Source organism: Malaclemys terrapin, chromosome 4, assembly GCF_027887155.1.
Source record: "Malaclemys terrapin pileata isolate rMalTer1 chromosome 4, rMalTer1.hap1, whole genome shotgun sequence".
NCBI classification, from domain to species: domain Eukaryota; kingdom Metazoa; phylum Chordata; order Testudines; family Emydidae; genus Malaclemys; species Malaclemys terrapin.
Window position 1 is genome coordinate 32,088,295 of NC_071508.1, and position 27,817 is coordinate 32,116,111.

Consider the following 27,817-nt stretch of genomic DNA (forward strand, 5'->3'; position numbering starts at 1 on the left):
ACATGCAAATTCCCATACCCATCCTCCAAACTGCTACTCCCTGCCTCCCCACACCCAGGGATTCCCCGTCCCTCAGGACGGCATGGGGAGCAGCCCCCACAGCAGGGGAGCCCTAGCAGGCGTTCAGGTGGACAGGGAGAATCAGGGAGGTGTGTCAATGCCGCGGGTGGGGCGGCGCGGGCACCTGAACAATCTGACAAGCTTGGGAGATGAATTAATTTCCTCAGTATTGCCTGGAGGCGAATGGAGACGTCTCTCCCCATCCGTTGCGCAAGCCTAAGCGGAAGCTGGTGGGGGCACAGGGACAAGGTGAGCACCCTAGGATGGGGGAGGGGATAGGAGCAAAGGGGGAAGAGGGGGAAACATACATAGAGGTGTGGGAGGCAGACACAAAGTGAGCTGGAGTGAAAGCGGAGAGACTGAAGAGCACTAACATGCACTGACATGTGAACATGGGAGCAGGGAGCATGCCTCACACATGTGACCAGAGGGAGAGAGGTGAAACAGAGCCACAAGCCGGGTTTCCCCCTGCTTAGTGCCCTCCAACCCTACCCCATGACCCTAGAAGAAAGGGGAGGTCTAGCAAAGGCCAAGGACATCTCCAGGTTGCAGGCAGCTGACAAGGGATGTCATGGGGTCAGGTCCTACACTGTGGCTGCCAAGATGGATTAACCACTGGAGAACTCAGACAGCCCTAGACTTTAAGGCCAGAAGGGACCACTGAGATCATCTAGTCCAAAGATGGGCAAACTACAGCCATATCCAGCCCATGGGACCCTCCTGCCCGGCCCCTGAGTTCCTGGCCCGGGAGGTAGCCCCCGGCCCCTCTCCTGGTGTTCCCCCTCCCCCGCAGCCTCAGCTCACTGTGCCGCCAGTGCAATGCTCTGGTGGCAGGGCTATGAGCTTCTGGGGCAGTGCAGCTGCAGAGCCCAGCCTGATCCAGTGCTCTGTGCTGCGCGGTGGCGTGGCTGGCTCCAGCCGGGCGACGCGGCTGTAGCGCCGCCAGCCACCAGTGCTCCAGGCAGCGCGGTAAGGGGGCAGGGTGGATAGAGGGCAGGGAAGTTTGGGGGAGGTGGTCAGGGGCGGGGGTGTGGATAGGGGTCGGGGCGGTCAGAGGGCAGGGAATAGGGAGGTTGAATGGGGGTAGGGGTCCTGGGGGGCAGTCAGGAATGAGAGGAGGGGTTGGATGCGGCGGTGGGGGGCAGTCAGGGGTGGGGTTTCCAGGGGCGGTCAGGGGACAGGGAACGTGGGTGGGGGGTGGATGGGGCAGGGGTCCTGGGGGAGAGCCTGTCAGGGAACAGGGGGGTTGGATGGGGAAGGAGTCCCAGGGGGACCGTCAGGGGGCAAGAAGCAGGGGGAGTCGGATAGGGGTCGGGGGCTGGGCCACGCCTGGCTGTTTCGGGAGGCAGAGCCTCCCCTAACCGGTCCTCCATACATACAATTTTGGAAACCTGATGCGACCCTCAGCCCAAAAAGTTTGCCTGCCCCTGATCTAGTCGGATTTCCTGCATAACCCAGGCCAGAGAGCCATCCCTGGGGATTCCTGCCTCCAGCCCAGAACTGCTGCACTAGAGCAGATCCTTAGAAAGAGCCCCACTGCGAGAAGAAAGAATCCAGGGAGAGGAACCTGCTCGCCATGCCCTGTGGGAAGCTGCCCCAAAGGATGGCACATTGCTTAGAGTCTGGCGACCTACTGAACAATTGTATCAGTGTCGAAAAATGGTCTTTCGTCCCAAATATGGATATTTTCACCCCCTAATGTTCATTTTTTCAAAATTTTCCATTTTTCATCCCTCTCCCCATGAACATCTGAGGTTGGGTTTTTAAAGGTTTTCCTCTCACCTGCGTTTTCCGTGTCAAAATGGAAACACGATGAAAGGAGGAGGAGGGAATCTAACATTTTCCAACCCAAACATTTTTGAGAAAAATGTGTGAAGAATTTGGAATCAAAAATGAAAGTGCTGCTGAGTGACAGTTACTGTGAAATTGTCAATAGTATTCACAGAACCTCTGAAAAGGTTGTGCCCCATTCCCAGTTTGAGCTTTGCTGACTTCATCCGTCGGATCTCATTCTGCCTTTGCTAGTTTAAAGAGCCCTCCCGCATCAGAACCATCTTCCCATCTAGGTACTTACTGACCAGGGTCAATCACCCCTTAACCTTCTCTTCAACAACCCCAGTAGATACATACTATCACACAGACTTTCCCAGAGTTCGCCTCATTCTTGTCGCTCTTTCCTGAACCCTGACCAGTTTTTCTGATATGGTCACCAGAACCAGACACGCTGTTCCTGTAATGGCCTCACCAATGCCATATACAGAGGTAACACCACTTCCCTCCTCCTACTGGACATTCCCCTGCTTGTGCATCCAAGGATCACATGAGCTATAGCACTGCACTGGGAGCTCATGTTTGTTTGGTTATCTAGCATGACCCCCTAGTCCTTTTTCATTCCAAGATACAGTCCCTCCTCCAGTATGCATGACCTACACCTAGGAACAAAGAATGTATGTTCTTGTACCTTGTTCACTTGGGCCCAGCTTACCAAGCAATCCAGATCAGTCTGTCTAACTAACCTGTCCCCATCAGTATTTACCACTGCCAATTTTGGTATTATGTGCTAACTTTACCACCAGTCATTTTGTATATTCTTCCAGATCAATGATAAAAATATCGAACGGCTTTGGGCCAAGAGGGGATCCCTGCAGGGCCCCAACAGAAACACCCCTATTGGATGAGAATTCCCCAATTATAATTAATTTTTCAGCTCTATCAGTTAGCCAGTTTCTAATCCATTTAATATGGGCTAGGCTGATTTTGCACCGTACTGTTTAATCAGATTATCCTGCGGGACTAAGTCAAATGCCTCACAGATATCATCTTTACTATCAAAGATGTGATTGCACCAAAAAACAGGATATCAGGTTTGTCTGACAAGCCCTATTTTCCAAAACACGGCTCCCTGGCATTCATCATGGTACCATCCTTTAATTCTTTGTTGTATCCCATTTAAGCCTTTCCATGATTTTGCCTGGGATAGGTGTCAGGGTAACTGGCCTATAGTTACCCAGGGCTCCTTATAACCCATTGGCACAAAACTCTGGAGGAAAGTGGAATCTACAGGCCAGGCTGGACAATATCCATGGGAAGTTTGGGCATTGCCAGGCAGATGAGGCTAGAAGGACTCATTAGTTTGATCCAGTGTGGTGGGGATACAAGGCTAGATGGGCCCAAGGGTGTGATCTGGCCCAGCATGGAGGAGGAGGATACAGATTGGATGGGCTTGTGGGTCTGGTCTGGCAGAGGGGGGAGAGGGATACCAGGCTGGATAGGCCCGTGGGTCTGATGCGGGCGGTGTTCCCCGTTGCCATGGTTGGGTGCCTGTTCTGTGCGTGGTGGAGCATGGGGCGTCTCCCAGGCGAGTTCTGACACACGAGCCTCACCTCACCCCATGGAGAGACAGCACAACAGAGTGTAAACAGTGGGAGACTCCCCCGGTGCCCGAGGACAGGGAGGGGGCATGATGCAGGGCATCCTGCCAGGGCTAGAGCCATGCGGCGGGAAGGGTGTGAGCTGGGAGATATGCATGACAGAGCAGGGGCAGGTGGGTGCAGACAGGGAGAGTGGGAGCCCCAGCTCCCCAGAAGGGGATGTTGGTGGGGTGGGGGCGGAGAACTGGGCCCAGAATAGAGAGGGGGCTGGGGATAAGAGACAGAGACCCCCAGTCAGGGAGAGGCAGAGGATATGCAGCTTCTCCCTCCACTCCGAGAGCTGCCTCCCGACTCAGCCCCCAGACCACATCAGCATGATGCAGAGCCGGATCCTATAACAGAACATGCCTCAGCCATTTGTCATCCCTGCTGCCTCATGTGCTGGGGCGGGAGGGGGCGGGGGAAGGGTTTGAGTTACAATCACTTTTGGGAGCCTGTCATTTACCAAGACCCCCCCCAAGGAGGACAGAAAGGAATCAACCCCCCACCCCTCTGGGGAGACATCTAAGTTGGGGGAGGGGAGGAGAGAGAAAGGGGCAGGAGAGATGAGGGGGAGAGCTGAGGACAGGCAGGGATGGGCGAGGAAAGGGGAGATGGGGTCACAGGGCTATGCCCTGCTCCATAGCTCTCCCTGTACTCACATAGGTGCCGGCGAGCGTGCGCAGCTGGTGTTCCAGATACCTGGTGAGGTCGTAGGTCTTCTGGATGGACTGGCCGGCACCCACCTCGTCTGTGCTGTTCAGGGCAGGGATCGTGGGCAGGTTCCAGAGTGCGGCGCAAAGGAAGGCAAAGATCCCCCAAGAATCTCCTGAAGGGAACACAATGACCAGCTCAGGGGGCTGCAGGGGGCACTTTGACACAGGCAAGGGCAGAGCCTACCTCCCTACCCACCCTAGCAAGGGGTGCTGGGACATTGGGGAGGAGGAGCCTGTGACTGCCCAGACCTGCCCTCCCCAGCAGGGGGCACTGTGACACCAGAGAGAGGGTGGCACTTCCTCTGCCCAGTTCCATCCTCCCCAGCAGGGGTTGTTGTGACATTGGGTAGGAGGAGGAACCTGTGGCTGCCTAGCCCCGTCCTCTCCAGCAGGGGGTGCTGTGACATGAATTTGTCTCTGGAGTTGTCACCCCATTGTTCTGCCCCAGAGCTGTGTTCAGGCTGGGTCTGAATGTGCTCTGGCTGGCGGTTGAGGAGAGGCAGATGGGGTGCACTCTCCGGGGCCACCCAGGCCAGTTCCCCAGCCCAGCGCCCCAGGGAGGCAGGATGTACCTCTCGCACATCTTGTCTCACATTCTCCTCCACACCGCCCTGAACAGCCTCCAGCCCCAGCTGCTCAGCCAGGTATTTTTATGGGTGTCTCAAACACCTGTTTCGAATGAGCTATAAAGCCTGTAAAGCACTCAGGAAAAAGCTGGGAGCAAGAGGCAGATGCTGTGGATGTCGGGGAGTCAAGGCCCAACTGGTCTAAAAGGCTTTTTAAGGTGTGCCTGGCCATCTCCACTCCTCCCCACCTGCCCAGTCCAGGGCTAAGTATCTCTTCTGGGTCCCAAGCCCCAAGGGAAAGGCGGGTCAGAGGGTTCAGAGCTGGAGGTAAAGGCCTCTCTTACTACTTCAGAATGCATGATTTGGTTTGATGCTCAACTAAACGTGGGGTCAGGGCCCACTGGAGGCATGGAGTGGTGGGTGCTGCAGGGCCCATTGGGAGCTCAGCAGCTGTCAGGGATTCAGGGTGGTTGGAGCTCTTGGGGCTTTAGGGTGTAGGGAGCTGTCAAGGTTTGTAGGCTTAGAAGGGCATGGTGGTTTCAGGCTCCAGAACCATGCAGCGTTCCAGTGTCTCACTGCAGCTCCGCTGGGCTTGGCAGGAAGGAACTGTAAAGGGAGACACGCCTGCGTAGGCTGCTGGCTCTTGGCCATGAAGGGGACGTGCCCATTACTCGTGCTGGTGCGTGAATCCTGTTCAGGAAGGTGATTCTCACCTGCGATGAATCACCCATGAGACACAAAGCCCAGGCCCTGGCCACTTGCACGCTTCATTAAAGAGCATCCTGCAGCACTTTGCCTCAGTCAGGTGTTCACACCGTGCCCTGGACCAATCCCAACCTGGGCAATTCCATTCTGCCTCCCTATACCTCTTGCACTTCTGGAGATGGCCTCTCCTAGACAGCATCACAGTTGATAAACAGCTCCATGCCCCACTCTAGAGGAGGTTGCATCTCAGCACTGCATGAGTAATCCCTGTTTATACAGCTGCTGGGCCCCAACCCAGAGGTGGCTACATCTTGGCACCAGACCAGGGATCCTTGTATAAACAGCTACTGCATGCCCCCAGAGGCAGCTGCATCTCAGCTATTTTAACTAAGCCAGGACTAGCCAGCACTCCATGGACAATATGGCTACTCTCAACATCACAGCATCACTGGGTATAGCACTTGGATCCTCCTACTGAGGAAGCTCAAGTGTGGGCCACTGAGCTAATGGAGAATCCCCATTTGCTATCAGAAGTACAGAACATATGACACACAGCTGAACAGTTCCAATTCAGCTCAGCAGATGGCAACTGTCTCTCTCATACACCCCCGGCTCATGACAGCACTGACATGCAATTTGCCCTTGTACTTTTAAACAGGGAGCAACAGGAACAGAGTCAAATGAATTGGAGATGACATCAGGCTGTGACTTCATAGCATGAGATCTCTCCTTGCCCCAGTGCCCCTGCAAAACAATCAATAGGCTGGCAGCTTGCTAGTGAGTTATGGTAAACTCCATGATGACTGGCTGAGGCCTCTCTGATGTCACAGCCTCCCCAAACGTTAACAACAGAAACATCCCGGACATGTTGTAAAACAGTGAATGGAATTTAACTAATCGGAGGGAGTGAAGGGTGAGGGCAGGGAGGCCTGGGGGTGGCAGGCAGCAAGCAGGCCCCTTCCCTCCTGCCCCACTGCCTCACCTCCCTTTCATCCCCTCTGCACCCTGCCAGCAGTTTGAGGGCCGGAATGCATTCCTGCCAACTCTTAATCGAAAAAGTGTGTCACACTCACAGAGCTATTTTCCAGAGCTGGGGTTGGCAGAGCCCACAGATTTCTAACCCAGTGTGGGGAAGGGCTAGACAGCAGGTCCAGGCCAAGAGCCAGGTCAAGGAGTCACCTGCCAGGGGTTGTGTTTCCACAGCCCCCCTTCGTCTCTGGTCCACCTCTCCCCTCACCCTCTTCTCCCTGCACCATTCCTCTCCTGCCTCCTTCCCTGGTTTCCTCTCCCGCTTGCCCCCTCCCCTGTCCCCCATCACCCTCCTCCCCCCATCCATCCCTCCCCCCCCCCCCCCCGATCCCCTGCAGTGAACCTTCTGGCAGCCCCTCCCTGCCTGTTTGGCAGGGCAGAGCGAGCGCTGGAACATGGGCCCAGAGTGGAGCTGGCCCCAGTTCAGGGGAGGAAACAGGCAGCCCATTAAAGTGAGGTGTCACATGTTCCTTCACCTGGGTCACTTGGCCTGTGCAGTCGCTGCGCTTTCCCTTTAAGAGCCCAGCCTGCTTAGCTGCCTGGGAGGCACAGACCCAAAGGCTGCAGCCAGCAGCTTCCCCAGTGTTGTGCATGTGCGTATTGGGGGTTGGGGGACATACGCTCCTACCTTGGTGCTGACCAGCTAGGGAACCGCCAGGAGAGTCGACCAAAGGGGCCAGCTAGCCTGATGTTGCCCCACCCCGATACACTGTGAGAGACCAATGTGCCCATCTACTCTGCTGTCCCTCAACCCCCTGCTGCACCTAATCACACCAGGGCTGATCTAGTCCCCATCCCTCTCTCTGCCATGCTGGATCAGAGCAATAAGCCCCCTAGCCCAGTACCCCATGCCCATTCCCTGTTACACTAAATCGGACAACGGGCTTGTAGTTCAGTATCCCCTTTCCTACCAAGCCCAGATCAGACCAACCAGCCCACCCAGCATGATATTTCCTCTCTCCCTCCAGCCCAGCTACTACCTGTCAGACCAAAGGGCCCATCTAAGCTGGTATCTCTCCCCACAGACACCAGGTTGGATCAGACCAATGGGCCCCTGTAGCCCAGTACCATTTCCCATCCTGCTGTGCTGGATCAGACCAATGGGCCCTAGACTGATATTCTGCCTCATCTGTTTCTTACACATGGTGCAAACTGCCCAATGCACCTCATTGCAGTGTCCTGTGCCATGGTGCCTAATTCTTTCCTGTTCCCCAGCTGGGAATCAGCTCAGGCCCAGAAGCCTGAGAATGCAGCGTCCACCTAGCTCCCCTCCCTGCAATCACTCCCTATTCCCATGAGCCTATACCCTCTCTTCTAGGAGTGCAGTGAGCTCTCTGCCTCAGGACCAACCTGCAGCAGTGAGTCCCGCAGGTGGAGGCTCAATTAGGAACACTTGACTGAGTGCTCCTTGATCATGGGTGAGAGCTCCATCCCAGCCCCTTGCTCACATCTCCACACACCAGCCTGCGTCTCTCTTCTCTCCTGGCACATCCCCATGCTGGGGAGCAGGCCCTGTCTGTCTCTCCCTCCCAATTGCAGCCAAGCACTTTTGGGCCTCCCCACAGACCCCATTGCTGATGGGGGACCATGATGCCTGGCTCTTTTCCAAGCTGACTCAGGGCCTGTCAGTGCCTACAGGTAACTTCTTTGCAGCATGGAGTTCTGGCTGCCAGAGAGTCTCCCCTGCGCTTGCCCTGCAGCAGCTGAATTTGAGGGAAGGGCTGGAGGGAATATGCCTCAGATTGTCCCCATGTCCTAATTAAACTGACATCACTGGCTGGTGTTAACACATGTTCCCCAAACCTCGGATGACCAGGTGCCCCCTTCAGGCAAATACAACTAATACCATCCGTCTTGTGGTTAAAGGCCTGCCCGTATAATCTTACGCCTGAAAAATATGCCCTCCTCCAACTCTTTCTGACATGCTCTGACCAGCAGTGAAAGAGTTAACAATGTTGACACTTAAAGTGGCATCTTGGGCATGTTAGTGAGTGCCCAGTGAAACCAGCAGGGCAGTTCACACCTCAGAACCTTTCTCTCAGGCTCTCTGCAAACTCAGGCTGCATCAGTTACACTTGGTTCATATTTACAAGGTTTTCTTCCCAGCCAGAACAGCTGGAGTCTTACTCTTTTAAAATGAAAGCTGGCACCCTTGGGAATAATTGGGAGGCCTGCCTATCTGCCCATAGCCCCGTTATCCCAGTCCTTGGCTTTCTCCCCTCCCCACATCTGCTGATGCCCCTCAATCTGGACCAGCGGCCCCCTGTTATCGCAGTCCTGGGCTCCAGTTGTGCCAGGGCCCATCAATCCAGACCCACAGCTCCTCTATTATCCCAGTCCTAGGCTCCCCTTTCCACAGCTCAGCTGATGCCCCTTGATTCCAAACTAGTTTTTCAGCCCCCCCCCCCCCCCCTCAGTACATTGGGAAACACTGTGTTAAGATCTGGCCAAACCTCAGCATTTACTGCACCTTCCTCCTCCTTTCTATGTTGCTTCTATCTGTAATACTATGATGATAGCAGCACCAACCAAGATCAGGCCCCCATTGTGCTGGGCGCTGTGCAGATACATAGCGGGTGACAGTCCCTGCCCCAAAGAACTGAGTCTTAAAAGACCAGACACACAAAAAAGGACCATTATCTTCATTTTACTGGTAACTGAGAGGTGAAGAGCCTTGCCCATGCACCCACAGGAAGTCTGTGGCAGAGTGAGGAATTGAATGCACCTCTTGTGGGTTTCAGCTTATGGGTGCAATCACAAACCCAACCTTCCTCCTTAAAACACAGAACCAAATCCAACTCTCTCAGGCAGTCTACTCTTGCCAGCCGGGGGAGAAGGAATAGCTCAGTGGTTTGAGCATTGGCCTGCTAAACCCAGAGTTGTGAGCTCAATCCTTGAGGGGGCCATTTAGGGAACAGGACAAAAATCTGTCTGGGGATTGGCCCTGCTTTGAACAGGGGGTTGGACTAGATGACCTCCTGAGGTCCCTTCCAACCCTGATATTCTATGATTCTATACCCTTCCTTCCTATTCCCTGATCCTCTTCTCTTAGCAACTTTTGAACAGAGGGAACAGCTTTTCACACCACACACACTTAGCCTGTGGAACTCACTGCCACGAGGTGTTACTGGAACTAAGAGCTCAGCAGAATAGCCAAGAGCTTTGGGAGGGACCAAACCCCTCCTTCCGAGGGCGAAGCCAACCCCCAGCTGATGGGAGCTAGAGACTACACCGGTGGCATGTTATCCTGTAACTCCTCACCCCAGGATTTCCTGCAGCTCCCTTAGAAGCAGGTAGTATGGGGCACTGTCAAAGATGGGATACCAAGCTAGATGTGCCCCTGCTCTGATAACTGCTGTCTTTACCCATCTCGGAGGCACCCCAGGATTCCACACAAGACACAGAGAGGGAGCTTTATTGTTAAGCCTTTCCAAGGACTCAGTGAGGCTAGAGAGGGCCCCATTATCCTGCCCACCCCTATCAACCAGGCTGCTGTGTCCCTCTCCTACTCCCACTCTTCTCTTTCCCATGGTAGTATTAAGAGGGTCCCTGCTCTGTCAATCCCGGAGTCTGGGGTGATGCAGACCCCCCACACTGACACTGTTTTGTGAGTGGTTCAGCCTTATTAGTCTTGGTGAGGTCATCAGCTCCCAGGGATTTATTGCCCTCAACAACTCCAGCTGTTCTACTGCCTGCTGTCTCCGGAGCAGGGCCCCTCCCTTGCTCCCCGGACTCCACATTTAACAACACTTTGCCTTTCAACAGCACCATCCAGACTGCAAGAGCCCCATGGGCAGGGATGGAGGCTGTGAGAGGCCTCTTTAGAAAGGAATGTAGCTTCACAAATCCCATGAGTCAGCCAGTCAGGATCATTTATGCCCCCCCTTACAAACAGGGAAACTGAGGCACACAGAGGAGAAGGGACTTGCCCCAGGTCACACAGTGGCAGAACTCGGAGAGAATCCAGGAGTCCTGCTGCTTAGTTTGGTGCCCTACCCTTTCTCTCCTTCTGCCTACGTAGTAACATCCTACGGTAGGTAGATTGCCTTCAACTGTCCTCTATCCCGAGTGGGATCTCATGGTCTTGATTCTGCCTTTATGTCTCTTTACATTCCTGTTTTAGAAGACTGGGGACCCATATTGAACATAGAGTGTCCATCTACACTGCATTTAAAAACACGGGGCAGCAAGTCTCAGAGCCCAGGTCTATAGACTTGGGCTTGCACTATAGTGCTAAAAAGTGCAGTGTAGACACTGTGGCTCGGGCTCTGAAGCACAGGAAGGGGGGTGGGCCTCAGAACCTGAGCTCTGTAAGGACGGCCCCTCAGCTTTGTTAGGACAAGACTGAGCTCCCATAAAGGTGGGGGCTCCTCATGGGGGGGAAAAATGCATTTACCATGCCCTTAAGGAACATGGAGACTGTTCAAGGAGAGAAGATGGGTTTGTCTTTAACAGAATAGTGATGAGTAGATACTGTGCCATAGGGAGGTGAAGTCCTGGGAATTAGGGGATAGAAGATGCTTTAGGACTGCAAGGACCCCAGCTTGTGATGGAGTGAGCCCTTTACCTGCAGCCAGATGGCAATAGTTTTCATTTGAGGATGGAGCCCTTCCCGGATTGTAAGAGAGTCGAAACAGTCCACATTGGTCAGCAGGTCATCTACCCTTCACACTGCTAGGTGAGTGTGGGTTGGGATGCAGACTCCTCCCTTGCAGTTGACTCAGGAGGCCTGAGAACAGAGGCAAGTAGATAAGGGTACTCCTTTGTCAGCTGCAATGAGATCTGGACAACAGTGTTGATGAGGCCACAAAAAGGCTCTTAGTATAAAATTGGCTCTTTCCAGTCTGCTCTTCCTTATGACTCTGGGGATCAGAGGAGGAGGAGCCAAGATGTGGAGAAGATGGAGGCTTCAGTCCAGCAGAAACACCATGTGAGAGAGAGATGTTGTTCCTGTGTGCTCTTGAGCAGTATGCTTGGCATTTGGTGTATTGCTGGGATGTGAAGAGGTCTATTACCAGGTGGTCCCATCTGTGAAATAATGCTCTGGCCATTGCTGGTTTCAAGGACTGCTTCTGTTGATCCTGAGAGCTCCTGCTGAGCAGGTCCTCCTCCATGTTCCCCTTGCCAGAAAGAAGAGCTGCATACCAATCCCTGAGGGGTAAGGGTGGGATGATGTCCCCTGCTGTGAAAATCCTGAACTTGAATGTCCTTATGTACCTCTTGAGGTTTCGGAGGTCTAGGATGGGACCTGGGATTATTTAGTCTGCAGATAGGGATAGGGAACTGGGATTATTTAGTCTGCAGAAGAGAAGGGGGATTTGATAGCTGCTTTCAACTACCTGAAAGGGGGTTCCAAAAAGGATGGATCTAGACTGTTCTCAGTGGTACCAGATGATAGAACAAGGAGTAATGGTCTCCTGGGGTCCCTTCCAACCCTGATATTCTATGATGGGTCTCAGATCGTTGGTCTTCTTGGAGATCAGAATGTCCCTTGGTGAACTGTGGGACCTCTATGCCTCCCTTCCTGAGAAGGGAATCCAGCTCTTCCAACGGGACTCTCTGGTGAGACGAGTGCCTGAAGAGGTAGGGAAGAGGGGGAGGTGGCCTGGTGCAGAACTGGGTGGAATATCTGTTGTAGATGATGTCTAGTACCCAGAGAGTAGAAGTAATCATGCACCAGGCACTGTGGAAGGAGGAGAGACAAGATCAGAAGAGAGGGAATGGGGGACTAAGGACTGGTGATGTGATGTATGCAGCTCTTGACTGCACCATCAGAGCTGCTGTTTAGAGGCTGATGCTGGGGGCTGAGGATGTGTGGTGACAAATTCTGCTCCAGTGCTGCTGAGGTTGTTGGCCAGAGCAGGTTTTGGAGGCAGGTGATATCACCTGTGGGACCGTGTCCCGTGGTGTTGTGAGGGAGCCTGTCTTTGGAAGAGGCCAGGGTCTTGTCAGTTCTGTCACTCAAGAGGTCCATGCCTTCAAAGGCGGGTCTTTGATTTTCCCTGGGGATGCAGGTGTTAGGCCATTGTACTTCAGCAAGGAGTTCCTCCTGAGAACCATTCCTGTGGCCATTGTTCTTGCTTTGGTGTCTGAGATATCATGTCCTCTCCAAGTGAAAAAGGAGCAACTATGTGACCCTTGGGGTGAGTTTGCTGTTAGTTTGTTGTGTCAGATGCTACGTCTGGGGTCGACAACAAGAGTAATGGTGCCCGGTGTGGAGTAGGTGTTGAGGCTGGAGCCTTCCGCATTAGTGCCAAGGCTACGGAGGCCTTAGTAGGCAGTGCCAAGTTTGTCACTTTAGAGTGAACTGCCCCCAGTGACACTGAGTGAGGGATCCACACCACGCAGCGGGCTGAGGAGATTCCCATCTTCAGCCTGTGATTCAAGGCAGTGCTGAAGCTGAAGTGGTAGTGTGTGTATTGGGGGTTCCCATGTCAAAAGAGTGCAGCACAGAGGCTGGTCTCGATACTCCAAGGGGTCCATCAAGGGTATCAGGCTGCAGGCACTGAAAAGCCAGAGGAGCCTCCAGTATCTCTGCTGTCTGTTATGGGGTGTGAAGACATGACAGACTGTACATGAAGTTACCCAATGGGTTTCACCATGGCATAGGAGGTACCAGATGTGGGTGTTTGTCTCTGGTATAATTGCTGGACAAGAGGCACGTCTCTTGAAGTTGTTGTGGGGCCCGACGTAGCCCCAGTGAGGGACAAGGGAAGGGCTATCACCAAAGGAATCACCTATATACCCTAAAAGCTAGCTAATTAGGAGGAAAGATCAAGCTAGGGTTAGACAGCCTCTAGCCTGAGTTCCTTTAGCTATTTGCCTCAGTCCTTCGCTGCCACCACAGAAAAGGGTATCTGCCTTTACACAGAGTAAATGACATCACATGAGATATCGCATGCACCCTCCTGTAGGCACGGCTTTTCTGGGCAGTTGCACAGTTGGACACCAAGGGCACTAGGCCCCACAAATGGGAAACACAGAGGCCCTCAAAGAACCTGCCCAAGGAGAAGTTTAGGTTTGGTTATGTCTACATTTATAAAGGAAATGGAGCAGGGTTAGCTGGAAGTAGCTCACTAGTCCTGACCTAACCATGACCCTTTCCCCCTGATCTAGACAAATCCTTAGTGGTTTGCAGGTGGGCTTAGGCCCCTTAAACACATTCAGCCAGCCTAAGATAGCAGCAGAAGCTCTTACAACCCCAGAGATATCTGATCCTTTGGTGTGAGCTCTCGGCCTCGCTGCCATCCAGTTCCATAGGCTAACTGCATTGTTAAATAGAGTCATCACTCTGTAGAGATGCAAGGGTAGGAAATGGCCTCTGGAAACGACTCCTCAGGCCCCGCTGCCCTCCCCTTGATCTCCTGATCCCTAAGGACGGGGTTGGGCCTTGCTGTGTTCTCATGCCTGCCCACTGGCTGCTGCGGTTGCTCCTGCTTCTCCTTCGGGGCAGCAACTCTAGCAGTGGAGCCCTCAGCAGCCTCCGTGCTGCTTCCAAGGATTCGTTACCTTCTGCTCCCCTTTGGGCTGCTTCTTGCAAACATTGGCAGTTTGTTCTGCTCCCCTCCTAGCCACTTGCTTTCACCAGGCCACCAAGGGCAACACTATTCCTGCCAGCACATCAGACTCAATTACACAGCAGCGCAGTCGCTGTGAACCAGTGACTCCCTGACCTGACCGAGCTGGGTTACTCAGAACTCAGTCCAGAGCACCCTCTCCTCCCAGCTGCTCCACAACGAGAGACACAGAAACAATCCTTTATATGGTCTTGAGAAAGCATTTCTCCAAGGCCATTCCCGACGGGACGCCTGGGCGGGTTATATTTGGGTACTCCGAGTCACCTACTATTAACGCTGCGGCAGACTTTGTTGCCTTCCTAATCTCAACATCCCTGCATTCCTCATCTGTGGTGAGGAAGGCTCCAGGTTCTTTCATTAGCACCCAAGGCTCTGCAGATGTGTAAGTCTCAGCACACCACCCCCGGCTACCCCAGCGCTGGGCTCCGCCCCTCCCCACAGCTTTGCCAGTGACCCTCAACCCTGACATGCAGCCTCCTGCTGTCCTAGTCCTGGGCTCCCCTCAACCCTGATGCAGCCCTCTCTTTTCCTATAAGCAAACAATGTTACCTTTCATTAAAAGGCAAAGGCCCCTCTGTAGGAAGTTCTTGGGGGCAAGGTGGGGGAAAACAGCCTTGGTTATGGAGCTGCCATCTTAGGCCACAGTCAGACAAAGGAAACAAGATCTGAGCAGAGGGAGGCACCAACGCTCCGTCCCTGTGACCAGCCAGTGTAGGTAGTGGCCTGAAGTCCTGTTCTAAAGTGTGTGTGGGGGGGATGGGGGGGCTGAGAGCTGTATAGAGGGGAATCTCTGGGGGATGCACACTGGGGCTGGGGGATTCCCCCACTACAGGGTTTCGCTGGACGGGGAGGAGGGATAGCTCAGTGGTTTGAGCATTGGCCTGCTAAACCCAGGGTTGTGAGCTCAATCCTTGAGGGGGCCATTTAGGAATCTGGGGCTAAACTCTGTCTGGGGATTGGTCCTGCTTTGAGCAGGGGGTTGGACTAGATGACCTCCTGAGGTCCCTTCCAACCCTGATATTCTATGAGGGTGACACTGGTCAGCTCCAGAAAGGGGAGGCTCTGGGGAATACTGGCTGGAGGTTCAGAGGCAGAGCCCCCTTGGGCTGACATGCAGAGGGCAGGCACCAAGGGTAGGGCTAGGTGTGCGGGATGTGGATGGTAGAGGGGGTGATGGACGGGGGAGGCCAGGGCCTGGCTGGGCCCATGGATGGATTGATCCCGACAGATGTTTACAGAGGCACAGAAAGAGCAGCCCAGCTCGAGGTGATTAGGGAGCCACAGACTAAACTGACCTCACTAATGTGACGGGGGGGAATCTCCTGTAATGCCCTTGAACCTGATCCTATAGTGTGCAGGGAGGGAGGGTCTCTCTGGGGCACAGTGGGTGGTTTCATGGGGGAGGGGGATCTCTCTAGGTCTGGGTCCAACAGGGGGAATAATGTGTGCGGAGGTGGGGGGCTCTAGGGCAGGGTGGGGGTTCCCATGAAGGGAGCAGTGTTTGAGGAGGTGGGGTCTCTCTGAGGCAGGTTGTGGGGATGGTGGAGGGCCTTGGCTGGGCAGACAGGTGTCAGTAGGGTCAGGTGAATTCTATGCATCCCAGCCCTGGCCTCAGCACCCTGCTACTCCCTTCAAGGAGAGGCATCCAGGCCAGGCTGAAATGAGCCCCAGTGGAGCATGATGGGCTGGGGTGACACATGGAATGCTCACAGGAGTCTGAGATGGGTAGGAGGCAGGGAAAGGTCCCCTGGTAAGCAATGTGGACACCATGTGAGGACCTGTCAGCTAGGATATCAATGCTAGCAGGGGTAAGAAGTGGTACTGGATAGCCAGGGGCCGGGCCTGACTTGGAGAGGAGCCAGAAGTCATATTGGGGTGTGAAATGGGGAGCCCCAGCTCAGCTCTGAGCCATATTGGGAATGATGGGGGAGCCCAACTTGGGAGGGAGGAGTCATGCTGAGGCACAAGGAGAGACCCTGACTTGGGGGAAGAGCTGTGAGTTGTAGTGGGAGGTAAGAGGGAATCCCAACATGGAGAGAACCCAGGAGGAATAGTGAGAAGTAAGGGGGGAGATTCCAACAACTCGAGGCAGGTCTGGGAGCTATACCAGACTGCTAGGGGGGATCCCCTATTCGGGGATGGCCAGAGAGCCCTGCCAGGGAATGAGGGGGAATCCTGACTTGGAGGGCTTGGGAGGCTTACCAGGGTGTGAGGCGGAAGACCCCAACTCAGGGATGGGCTGAGAGTTATCCCAGGGATGAGGGGGGACCCTGACTTGGGGAGGGACTAGGAGATGTCCTGAAGTCAAGGGGGACACCCAGACTCAGGAAGAGGCTGGGAGCCACTCCAGAAGTGAGGGGGACCCCTACTTGAAAAGGAGTTGGGAGCTGTCCCCAGGAGTTATGGGGGAAGACCCCACTTTGGGAAGGAGCTGAGAGCTGTTCTGGGCGAGGGGGGAGACCCTAATATAGGGAGGGCCCGGGAGTAGCCCACAATGATCTTTGCAGAGGCCTGCAGGAAACCGCAGCCTGGGATCCCGTCATCTTCTCTGACGTCAGGGGCAGGTTATGAAAGACAAACCAATTAGCCTGTTATTTTATAAAGGTCACGTCTCGTTTCCAAGACTTTTCCCGTCCAACTGGCACCTCGCTCCGTAGCCGAGGGAGCTGCCTTCCCCAGACTCCACTTCCCATCACAGCTCCAGGAATCTCCCCGTCATATCTCCCGTGGTGGGGGTGACAATGCTGATACCCCTCAACCCTCACAGCCTGCCGTTGCTCCCCTCCCCCACAGCTCTGCTGATGCCCCTTAATTATGACTCACAGCCACCCAACTATTCCAGGCCCGGACTCCCCCCTGCCCTCTGCTCCACTAATACCTCTAAATCCTGCTTCACAGCCCCTCAGCTATCCCAGACCTAGACTACCCCCCCCCCGCCACCAACAGCTCTGCCAATGCCCCTCAATCCTGACCCACAGGCCCACAGCCATAACAGCTCTAGGCTCCCCCCCCCCCACATAGCTCAATAGATGCCCCATAATCCTGACTCACAGCCCCCCTGCTACTGTGATTCTTCTGTATCCCAGCAGCTGGGAGTATTTGGCTGCCTGCTGGCGGAAGTACCGGGATGGTTATTACAGATGGAAGCTACGTGATGCCCTTTCACGTCAGATTTCACAGTCAAAGACGCAAAGAGATTAAGAAACAAACTACTAGTCAAGCTCCAATGACGTGGGCATCTGGGAAGGAACTCTCCCTGCTGGCACCAGTCCATCTGACTGTGCCTGCTCTGTAATGGGACCCCTTCACACTGCTCCCCCTGTGGGACCCCACCCCAAAGAGACCCCTCACTCTGCCCCTCACATTGCTCCCCCCCGTGGGACCCTGCCCTCAAATGTGGGAGGCAGGATCCTGAACTGGAAGCTACAAGGAAAGTAAAGCTCCCTCTACACTAAGCACATTGGGCCAGGAGTGAGCACTTCCATGTAGCCAGATTCGATGGCTGGGCTCTTCTCTGGTGCTGACAGGTTAAGGTGCTTTATGCAAGGACTGCTCCCCGAGGTGAGTGGAAGAGCTCCTCTGAGTATGTGTGGGCCTGGGAGCGCACAGGTGGGTTGTGTATGTGTGTACCCCTACCTGTGCAAGTGTGTGCAGGGGAGCTGTTCACTGGTGTGGGGCGGGGGTTGCAGGGAGGGAAGTGCTAATGTATAACTCCCCCTCCCTCCTGTGTTTGTTTTGGCCCAGTCCATGGTGGCGTGAGCCCTAGCACAGAACTTTATGGCCCATTTTGACGTTTTCCTGCTCCCTGCATGAGGGAGGGCTGCGCAGACAGGGCTGGGACAAGACCCTGCGCCCACTGCAGGGTCAGGTTTCTAAAGTTTGCCTTGCACGGTGAGAGATACATTTACGCCTGCTGCCTTCCAACCCAAATACAAACACAGTGAGATGGAAGGAGACAGAGCTGCTGAGGAGGATGGAGAGAGAGGGAACGGGAGAGAAAGAGCCAAGGCAGTAAAACAGAAGAGTGAGAAAGAGGGGCTGGGGAGAAGCTCCTGCACTGGGGACCACAGCTCCCACCCAAAGCACTTCTAGGGTATGTCTACAGTGCAATTAAACCCCTGCAGCTGGCCCATGCTGACTTCAGATTGGGCTAAGGGGCTATTTAATTGCAGTGTAGATGTTCTGGTTCAGGCTGCAGCACGAGCTCTGGGACCCTCCCATCTTGCAGGGTTCTAGAGGCCAGACTCCAACCCAAGCCTTAAACAGCCCCTTAGCCTAAGCCCCACAAGCCCGAGTCAGCTGGCACGGGACAAGCACAGGTTTTAACTGCAATGTAGACGTACCCCTCCAGACCTCCCGGGGCCACGCTGCAGGTCTAAGCCGAAGGGGAAAGGGGTAGGCTTAGGGGTAGTGGGAGGGATGGCATTATGCTTGGGGCTGGGCCTGGTGCTGGCATTAAGAATAGGTTTGGGGTTAGAAATGGAATTGAGGGGGAATGTGGTTAGGGATGGGGTCAGAGGAGGGTTGAGGTGAGAGCAAGGAGGAAAATAATAGGATGGGACAATCATTGGGAATAGGGTGGAGATGACATTGTGCTTAGGGTTTGATTATAGGTGAGTCTTAGGGTGCAGATGAAGCTGTTGCTTGGGTTTAGGGAAGCATTGGGGAAGGGTCAGGGTGATTAGGGTTGGGTTTTGGTGAAAGTGCTGGTTGGATTTCTTGTCTAGTTCAGGGATATGATGTCGGCTGGGGCAAGAGTTAATATGTTGGTGGTGGGAGGGAGTTGGAGGTGAGCTTAAGGGAATGTGAGGGTTAGATGATGTGTGGGATTGGCTGCAGGTTAGGGTATTGGTTGGGGTGGGATTGAGGTTGGAGTTAGGGTGAGATTAGGGTTGTGTTCGCATTTGAGGTGAGGGTTAGGACACTGGTTGCAGTTAGGATGTGGGCTGGACAGAATCAGGGTGAGGCTTAGGGTTAGGCTTCAGGCGAGGGTTTGAACGACATCAAGGCATGAGCTTGGCTCAGGAGTAGGTTAGCATTAGGCTGTGGGTTGGGGTTGGCTGAGAGTTAAGTGTGAGCTGGGGTGTTGTGGTTACGGATTTAGGTATTGATAAGCATCAAGGGACATTAGGGCAGTGGCTGGGGTTAGGATGGGGGGGGAGTTAAGTTAGGTTGTAGGCAGGGGCTGGACTGTCAGTTGAGTTTAGGATGAAGGTCCGTGATCAGGTGGGGTTGGAGTTAGGGAGTTACCTGGGGTTAGGTTTACATATCATGGTTGTCTCTGCATCTGCTTGTTACCCCTAAGCATGTTTCAGGCTGAGAGAGCAGGAAAGGCTGGAAGTGACCATGTGTGTGTGAGGGCCCCTGGAGTCTCTTGCTCTTAGAAATGGGAGGCTCATTTGTATAAATAATAAAGGCTTCCCGGCTGTGCAGAAAACGGCTTGTGAAATTAACCAGACAATGGCTGTGTTTTCCAGGGATTTTTCAGTTCTGAGGTAAGCTGTGCCACGGAAGGCGAGAGGGAGAGAGATGTAGGGTCAGACAGAGGGATGGGGAACAGAGAGAGGAATGACAGAAGAGGAATGGACATACAGAGGGGAGAAAGAATGAGAGCTAGGCCTTGTCTAAACAGGAAAGTCACACCAGAGTAACTTTCCATAGATCAGGGAGAGAGACTCAACATACAGCTGGAGGACAAAACCATGATCACAAGAACATAAGAATGGCCATACTGGCCATTGGCCCATCTAGCCCAGTATAATGTCTGCAGACAATGGCCAGTGCCAGGTGCTTCAGAGGGAAAGAACAAAGCAGGGCAATTATCAAGTGAGCGATCCCCTGTTATCCAGTGCCAGCTTCAGGCAGTCAGAGGTTTGGGGACACCCAGAGCATGGGGCTGCATCCCTGACCATCTTGGCTAATAGTCATTGATATACCTATCTTCCATTAGCTTTAGTGGCATAGCTAGGTGTAGCGAAGCGGGGGAGCGATCACAAAAAAAGAAGCCACCCGCTGTGGCGCTTTTACTGATGGGGCGGCGCTCCAGCTCTTTGGTGGCAGTTCGGTGGCGGGTCCTTCACTCGCTCCGCGGGTCTTCGGCGGCGGGTCCTTTGGTGCCGCCGAACACACCTGGAGCGAGTGAAGAACCTGCCGCTGAAGACCCGGCGTGCCACCCCGTCAGTAAAAGCGCCACCGGGTGAGTAAAAGTTAAAAAGGCAACAAGAAATTGAAAAGACACCGCTTGTGCTCAGCGGGAGAGCGGCCGCTGCCTCACTCCCCCCCAGCTACGCTACTGATTAGCTGATCTAATTCTTTTTTGAATCCTGTTATAATTTTGGCCTTCACAACATCCCATGGCAACAAGTTCCACACATTGACTGTGAGTTGTGTGAACAAATGTTTCCTTATGTTTGTTTTAAACCTGCTGCCAATTAATTTCATTGGGTCACTTGGTTCTTGTGTTATGTGAAGAGGTTGGTAACACTTCCTTATTCACTTTCTCCACACCATTCATGATTTTATAGATCTCTATCATATCCCTCCTTAGTAATCTCTTTTCTAAACTGAACAGTCCCAATCTTTTTAATCTCTCTTTGTATGGAAGCTGTTCCAGCCCCCTAATAATTTTTTTTTCCCCTTGTCTGTACCTTTTCCATTTCTAATATATCATCTTTTTTTAGGTGGGACAACTAGACCTACACCCTGTATTCAGGGTTGGGGGTACCATGGATTTATAGCGTGGCATTATGATATTTTCTACCTTATTATCTATCCCTTTCCTACTGGTTCCTAATATTATGTTGGGTTTTTTGACTGCTGCTGCACATCGAGCAGATGTTTTCACAGAACTATCCACGATGACTTCAAGGTATCTTTCTTGAGTGGTAACAGGTAATTTAGACCCCATCATTTTGTATGTATATAGTTGGGATTATGTTTTCCAATGTGCGTTACTTTGCAGTTATTAACATTTAATTTCTTCAGCCCTTTTGTTGCCCAGTCAGCCAGTTTTGTGAGATCCTTTTGTAACTCTTCACAGTCTGCTTTGGACTTAACTATCTTGAGTAATGTTGTATTGTCTGCACACTTTGTCTCTTCACTGTTTACCCTTTTTCCCCCCAGATCATTTGTGAATATGTTGAACAGCACTGGTCCCAGTAGATCCATGGGAGTCCCAGCTATTTACCTCTCTCCACTGTGAAAACTGACAATTTATTCCTACCCTTTGGTTCTTCTCTTTTAACCAGTTACTGAACTATGAGAGGACCTTTCCACTTGTTGCATGACTGCTTACTTTGCTTAAGAGCCTTTGGTGAGGGACCTTGTCAAAGGCTTTCCAAAAGTCCAAGTACACTATATCCAGTGGATCACCCTTGTCCACATGTTTGTTTACACCCTGAAAGAATTCTAATAGATTGGTGAGGCATGATTTCCCTCTACAAAAACCCATATTGACTCTCCCCAACATATAGTGTTCATCTATGTGTCTGATAATTCTGTTCTTTACTATAGTTTCAACCAATTTGCCTGGTAGAGAAATTAGGCTTACCAGCCTGTAATTGCCAGGATTGCCTCTGGAGCCCTTTTATAAAATTGCCATTACATTAGTTAAGTGATAGCTTACATACTACAGTTAGTCCTTGTGCAATTTCATATTTGAGTTCCTTCCGAACTCTTGGGTGAATACCATCTGGTCCTGGTGACTTATTACTGTTTAATTTATCAGCTTGACTATTTGATGATATAGTAGCAAGAGTTTTTGTTGAGTCTCTTAATATATTTACAAAGCAAGGTTCTACAGCAGATTGCCCTGCAACATTAGAAATACAGGAACAAGTGAATTTCAAAATTGACCCTGGAGCGGAGCCAAGATAATCACAGATCACATATGAAAAATGATTAGTGACTACCCAATGTTAATATAGAAAATACAACTTAATAAAGCAGGAACAAAATGAAGCCATGTGGCAAAGCCCACTAGCATTGTTAAGAACAGATACCACTCAGAAATAATGGGACAGGAAGCCTCGTGTGTGCTTAGGTTAAGGAGATGGCTGCAAATACAGATGATCAAACAGGTGTATAACTTGTCTACAGAACAGGATGCAAAAGATATTAAAGAGTTTCATGAGCTGTTTAATGGACTGGGATGCATTTAAGGATATTATACATCATGCTGATATAGATCCCAGTCTACCACCAAAAATACGTGCACCAAGTCAAGTCCCATTAGCACTGAGAGATAACATAAAAACTGAACTTGGCCAGATGGTTAAGTTAGTCCCTATTAGGCTAACAGTGTGGTCGCCCTGTTACATTCTACATTTAAATACATTCAGGATTTCTACAGATCCAAAAGTTTTGGATAAGGCCACCAAACATGAATGCTTCCCCAGGAGGACAGTTGAGGAGCTCATGTCTAGACTTCAAAAATGTAATAATAATTCACCTTTGGAAGCAAGCCAAGCATTTTGGCAGGTCCAACTCGGCAGTGAAACTGCCAAACTCTGAACGTCCGACTTCCATTTTGGTAGACATATGTTCAAACAATGTCCTTTCAGCCTTGCCTTGTATCCTGGATCTTGGGGGAACTGGATAGAGTGGAAGTATTAATCAATGATCTGCTAAGTTAGGTTGAAAATGATCAACAAAATGTCAGGATGGGACTCATTCTGCAGTGGGCCACAATATTGGAGAGGAGAAATGCCAGATTGGGCTGAATGAGTTGTTATAATAATAAATTTGTTAGTCTCTAAGGTGCCACAAGTACTCCTGTTCTTTTTGCGGATACAGACTAACACGGCTGCTACTCTGAAACCATATGAGATTCCTGAACTCCCTTGTCCAAAGTTGGTGCAGTTCTAGTTGAACTTAACAGGGAAAGATTACCTCTTATTAATTGACTCCTACTTAATTTTTTTAAATTGAACTGTTGCACAACACATCAATCATTGTAAATTGCACACCACAGGTTTCTAGATGAGTTAACAACAGAGGATGGTCCACAATTCAAGAGTGACCTCTTTCAGCAATTGTCTTGGAGTCTCAGTTCAAGCCCTTACCTTAGTCAAAGGGGTTAGCTGAAGAGTCAATACAATAGCAAAGGATGTGATTTCAGAAATCTCCTGACAGATCTAAGGGATCTATACTTAGCACTGTTAGGATACCCCAACACACCTCTCAAAGTTTCATTAGAATAACTAGGTCAGAGACTCATGGGCAGAAGGACGGATGCTTCAGTGGCAACACCTAAGGAGCTTTGTGAGCCAAAGATAGAAAACACTATGACAGGCTTCCCAACAGTGACCCCTATTGCAAGTGGGAGTGAACATTAGACTCCAAACAGAAAGCAGCCAGTAACATACCAAAGCAACAGTTGCACCATCCACACCAACGTCATAACCACCCTAAGGGCCAATCTGACAGGAGGCATTTAAACAAAACCAAGGAGACACTGGCTCGCTGTTGATGTCCTTCCTTCAACACATCCAGAATGCTGTCAGCTCTTGAGAGCTGACAGAAGTAATGCATGCCCACTCAGTCACTGACAATGAAAAACATCAGGAGTAGCAAACACAGCTTTCCGGGGCAGATCTCCAGAGGGCTGGCTAAACAGGCCACCATAGTACAAGCCGTTCGGAGAAGAACACACACAAAAAAATCAAAGGAAAAACTAGTTCCCAACCATCCATCCTCTATCACATTCTCCTTCCTCTTTCCCACTCTCAGCCCCAGAGACCTCATTCCATCCAGTCTCCTGACCCCCCTCAAAACTACTCTCATGCCTGCCCTCAATCTCTCACTCTCCCCAGCTCCTTCTCCTCACAATACAAACTGCATTGGTCTCCCCTACTATAAAAGCCCCAGCCTTGACCCCACCTCTCCCTTCTCCCCTTATATCCAAATACATTGGGCATGCAGATTACACCCACAGTTTCAAGCTCTTTCCTTCTCCATTTTAGACCCCCTCCTACTGAAATAGCTCTCATCAAGATCTCTAACAACCTCTTTATCACCAAATTTCAGGACCTCCACTCCAGCTTCCTCTTTCTAGATCTATCAGCTGCCTTTGATATTGTCAACTATTCTCGTTTTCTTATCTTATCATCCCTGGGCTTTTCTGACTCTGTCCTCTCCTGGTTCTCCTCCAATATTCAGATCACCCTGTCAGTGTCTCATCCAGTGGCTCCTCCCCCTCCTCGCTCCCTCTTGCAGTGGCTCCTGGTTTTGTCCTTGATTCCCTCCTCTTCTCCCTTACCCCCTATCTCTGGATGATCTTAGCTACAAACAAGGCTTTACAACCATCTTGATGATGATGACTCACAATCTCTCTCTCTCTAACCCCGACCTGTCTCCATCCATCCTATCTTTCTGACATCTCCTTGTGGATGACCAGCCAGCAACTCAAACTTAACATGGCCTAATCAGGGCTCCTGATCTCCTTTCCTCACCCCTCCTTCTTTTTCTATCATGGTGAACAACACAGCCATCCTCTCTGTCATTCATATTCATAACTCCAGATTCTTCCAGGACTCAGGTTTCACCCTAGACCCACTTGTCCAGGCCATGTCTTAATCTTGCCACTTCTTCCCCTACAACATCTCAAAGGTCCAGCCTTTTCTCTCTGTACAGGCTGCCAAAGTTCTTGTTCAGACTTTTGTCCTCCTATACCTTGATTACTGTAATATCCTCTTGGACTCAATGCTTCCTGCTTTGCTCACCATCACATTAATCCAGAATGTTGCCAGTAGGCTCATCTTCCTGCCCACTTCTGTGTCCATCACTGGCTCCCCTTTCTGCAAACACTAGGTTCTTGTCCTTACTGTTGTCCTTCACTCAGTCTCACTCCACCTCTCCTATTGAATTTCTTATCAAAAGGCTTATTCCTGCCTTTGCTCTGCCAATGATACCAATCTTGATAGTCTGAAAATCCATCCAACTCAAGTACATACTGTGACAAAGTTCCTCCTCTATCTTGGGGGGTCCTGCGCTTATTGGTGGATTTTCTTGCCTCAGAGATTCACCATGTGGGTTGGGGAACAGCCCAGAGACCTTCCCTACTGGAAGAACCCACAGTCCAGGTCAATTGGGAGGTTTGGGGGGAACCCGGGCCCACCCTCTACTCCGGGTTCCAGCCCAGGGCCCTGTGGACTGCAGCTGTCTATAGTGCCTCCTGTAACAGCTACATGACAGCTACAACTCCCTGGGCTACTTCCCCATGGCCTCCTCCAAACACCTTCCTTATTCTCACCACAGGACCTTCCCCCTTGTGTCTGATAACACTTGTGCTCCTCAGCACACCCTCTCCGCTCCTTGCACCTCTTGCTCCCAGCTCCTCACACTCACACCACAAACTGAAGTGAGCTCCTTTAAAAACCCAGGTGTCCTAATTAGCCTGCCTGCCTTAACTGATTCTAGCAGGTTCCTGATTACTCTAGTGCAGCCCCTTCTCTGGTCACTCAGGGAACAGAAAACTACTCATCCAGTGACCAGTGTATTTGCCCTCTACCAGACTCCTGTACCCCACTGGTCTGGGTCTGTCACAATACCTAGGACCTGGGATAGGGCTGTACTTGGGCAGCTATGTGGACATACCTTTTGTGTTACTTCTCTGTACAGCACCTAGCACAATGGGGCCCTGAAAGCTGACTGGAGTCCTGACTGGTGGTACTGCAACACAAATAATAAAGAGATGGCCATGTAAGAACATCAGAACGGCCCTACTGAGTCAGGCCAAAGGTCCATCTAGCCCAGTATCCTGTCTTCCAACAGTGGCCAGTGCCAGGTGCCCCAGAGGGAACAGGTAATCATTAAGTGATCCATCCCTTGTCCTTCATTCCCAGCTTCTGGTAAAGAGAGGCTAGGGACACCATTCCTGCCCATCCTGGCTAATAGCCATTGATGGATCTATCCTCCATGAATTTATCTAGTTCTTTTTTGAACCCTGCTATGGTCTTGGCCTTCACAACATCCTCTGGTAAGGAGTTCCACAGGTTGACTGTGCGTTGTGTGAGGAAATGTGTGAAGTGTAGTAAACAACACTTCCTTATCTACTTTCTCTACACCAGTCATGATTTTATAGACCTCAATCATATCTCCCCTTAGCCATCTCTTTTCCAAGCTGAAAAGTCCCAGTCTTATTAATCTCTCCTCATATGGGAGCCGTTCCCTTTTTGTTGCCCTTTTCTGAACCTTTTCCAATTCCAATATATCTTTTTTGAGATGGGGCGACCACATCTGCACACAGTATTCAAGATGCGGGTGTACCATGGATTTATACAGTGGCAACATGATATTTTTTGTCCTATTATCTATCCCTTTCTTAATTATTCCCAGCATTCTGTTCCTTTTTTGTCTGCCGCTGCAGAACTATCCGCAATGACTCCAAGAACTCCTTCTTGAGTGGTAAAAGCAAATTTAGACCCCATCATTTTATATGTATAGTTGGGATTATGCTTTCCAGTGTGCGTTACTTTGCATTTATCAACATTAAATTTCATCTGTCATTTTGTTGCCCAGTCACCCAGTTTTGAGAAATCCTTTTGTAGCTCTTCACAGTCTGCCTGGGTCTTAACTATCTTTAGTAATTTTGTATCATCTGCAAATTTTGTCACCTCACTGTTGACCCCTTTTTCCAGATCATTTATGAATATGTTGAATAGGACTGGTCCCAGAACAGACCCCTGGGGGACACCACTATTTACCTCCATCCATTCTGAAAACTGACCATTTATATCTACCCTTTGTTTCCTATCTTTTAACCAGTTACCAATCCATGAGAGCACCTTCCCTCTTATCCCGTGGCAGCTTACTTTGTGTAAGAGCCTTTGGTGAGGGACCTTGTCAAAGGCTTTCTGAAAAATCTAAGTACACTATATCCACTGGATCTCCTTGGTCCACATGCTTGACGACTCCCTCAAAGAATTCTAGTAGATTGGTGAGGCATGATTTCCCTTTACTAAAACAATGTTGACTCTTCCTCAACAAATTATGTTCATCTATATGTATTGTTCTTTATTATAGTTTCAACCAGTTTGCCCAGTACTGAAGTCAGGCTTACAGGCTTGTAATTAGAAGCCATGTAGGCTCAGAGAACGCATAGACTGACAGAAGGCTGAGTAGTCCTCTCATCTGTCTGGGATTGAGCTATCTCCGCTGACCTCCAGGCCAGGTGTTTCTATGTGGAATGTTATAAATGGGCTAAATGTCTCTGTGATTGTTATTTTTGGCTGACATTTTATTTAATTTTCAACAAACAAAACATGGACTCACAGCCAGATGCAACAGCCACCACTGCAGTAACTGGCTACTGACCTGTCATGTGACAGGAGAATTAACTCTTTGGAACCTTCACACAGGTCACACCACTCCACTGTCCACCAACACCACACACACACACACACACACGGGAATCCCCACAGATATCCCTCTGCCTCCTGTAGCTATGACACTCTTTGTAGGGAATTCCCTGTCCACCCCCCTGGCCATGAGGCCTCCCTGGGGGAATCCCTGCAAATATCACAATAGCTCTTAATTTCCTGGCTGTATGCTGGGATTGAGGAGTATTGGCAGAGCTGTGTGTATGGAGAGCCCAAGACTAGATTAGCTGGGGGCTATGGTTTTGGAACTGATGGGCACCAACACAGCTGGGGGGAGGTCATTAGAAGTCCAGGGATAGGATAGCATAGCCAGGGGGTGATAGTTGAAATACACAGGCATCGGCAGAGTTGTGTGTGTGTGTAGGGAGCCCAGGG

At 51.3% G+C, this 27,817-nt stretch overlaps 1 protein-coding gene across 3 annotated transcripts in view; it reads right to left on the bottom strand.

Annotated features, from left to right (window-relative positions):
• Positions 1-27,817, bottom strand: part of CLCF1 (cardiotrophin like cytokine factor 1) — a 37,448-nt gene that overhangs the window by 3,947 nt on the left and 5,684 nt on the right. For 2 of the 3 annotated variants that reach the window (XM_054027290.1, XM_054027291.1), the window contains exon 2: positions 4,133-4,299. In XM_054027290.1, the coding sequence (XP_053883265.1) occupies positions 4,133-4,299 (167 nt within the window). Of the gene's footprint in view, positions 1-4,132; positions 4,300-4,758; positions 4,902-27,817 lie in introns of those variants that run through there. The other variant, XM_054027292.1, reaches the window with a different exon arrangement.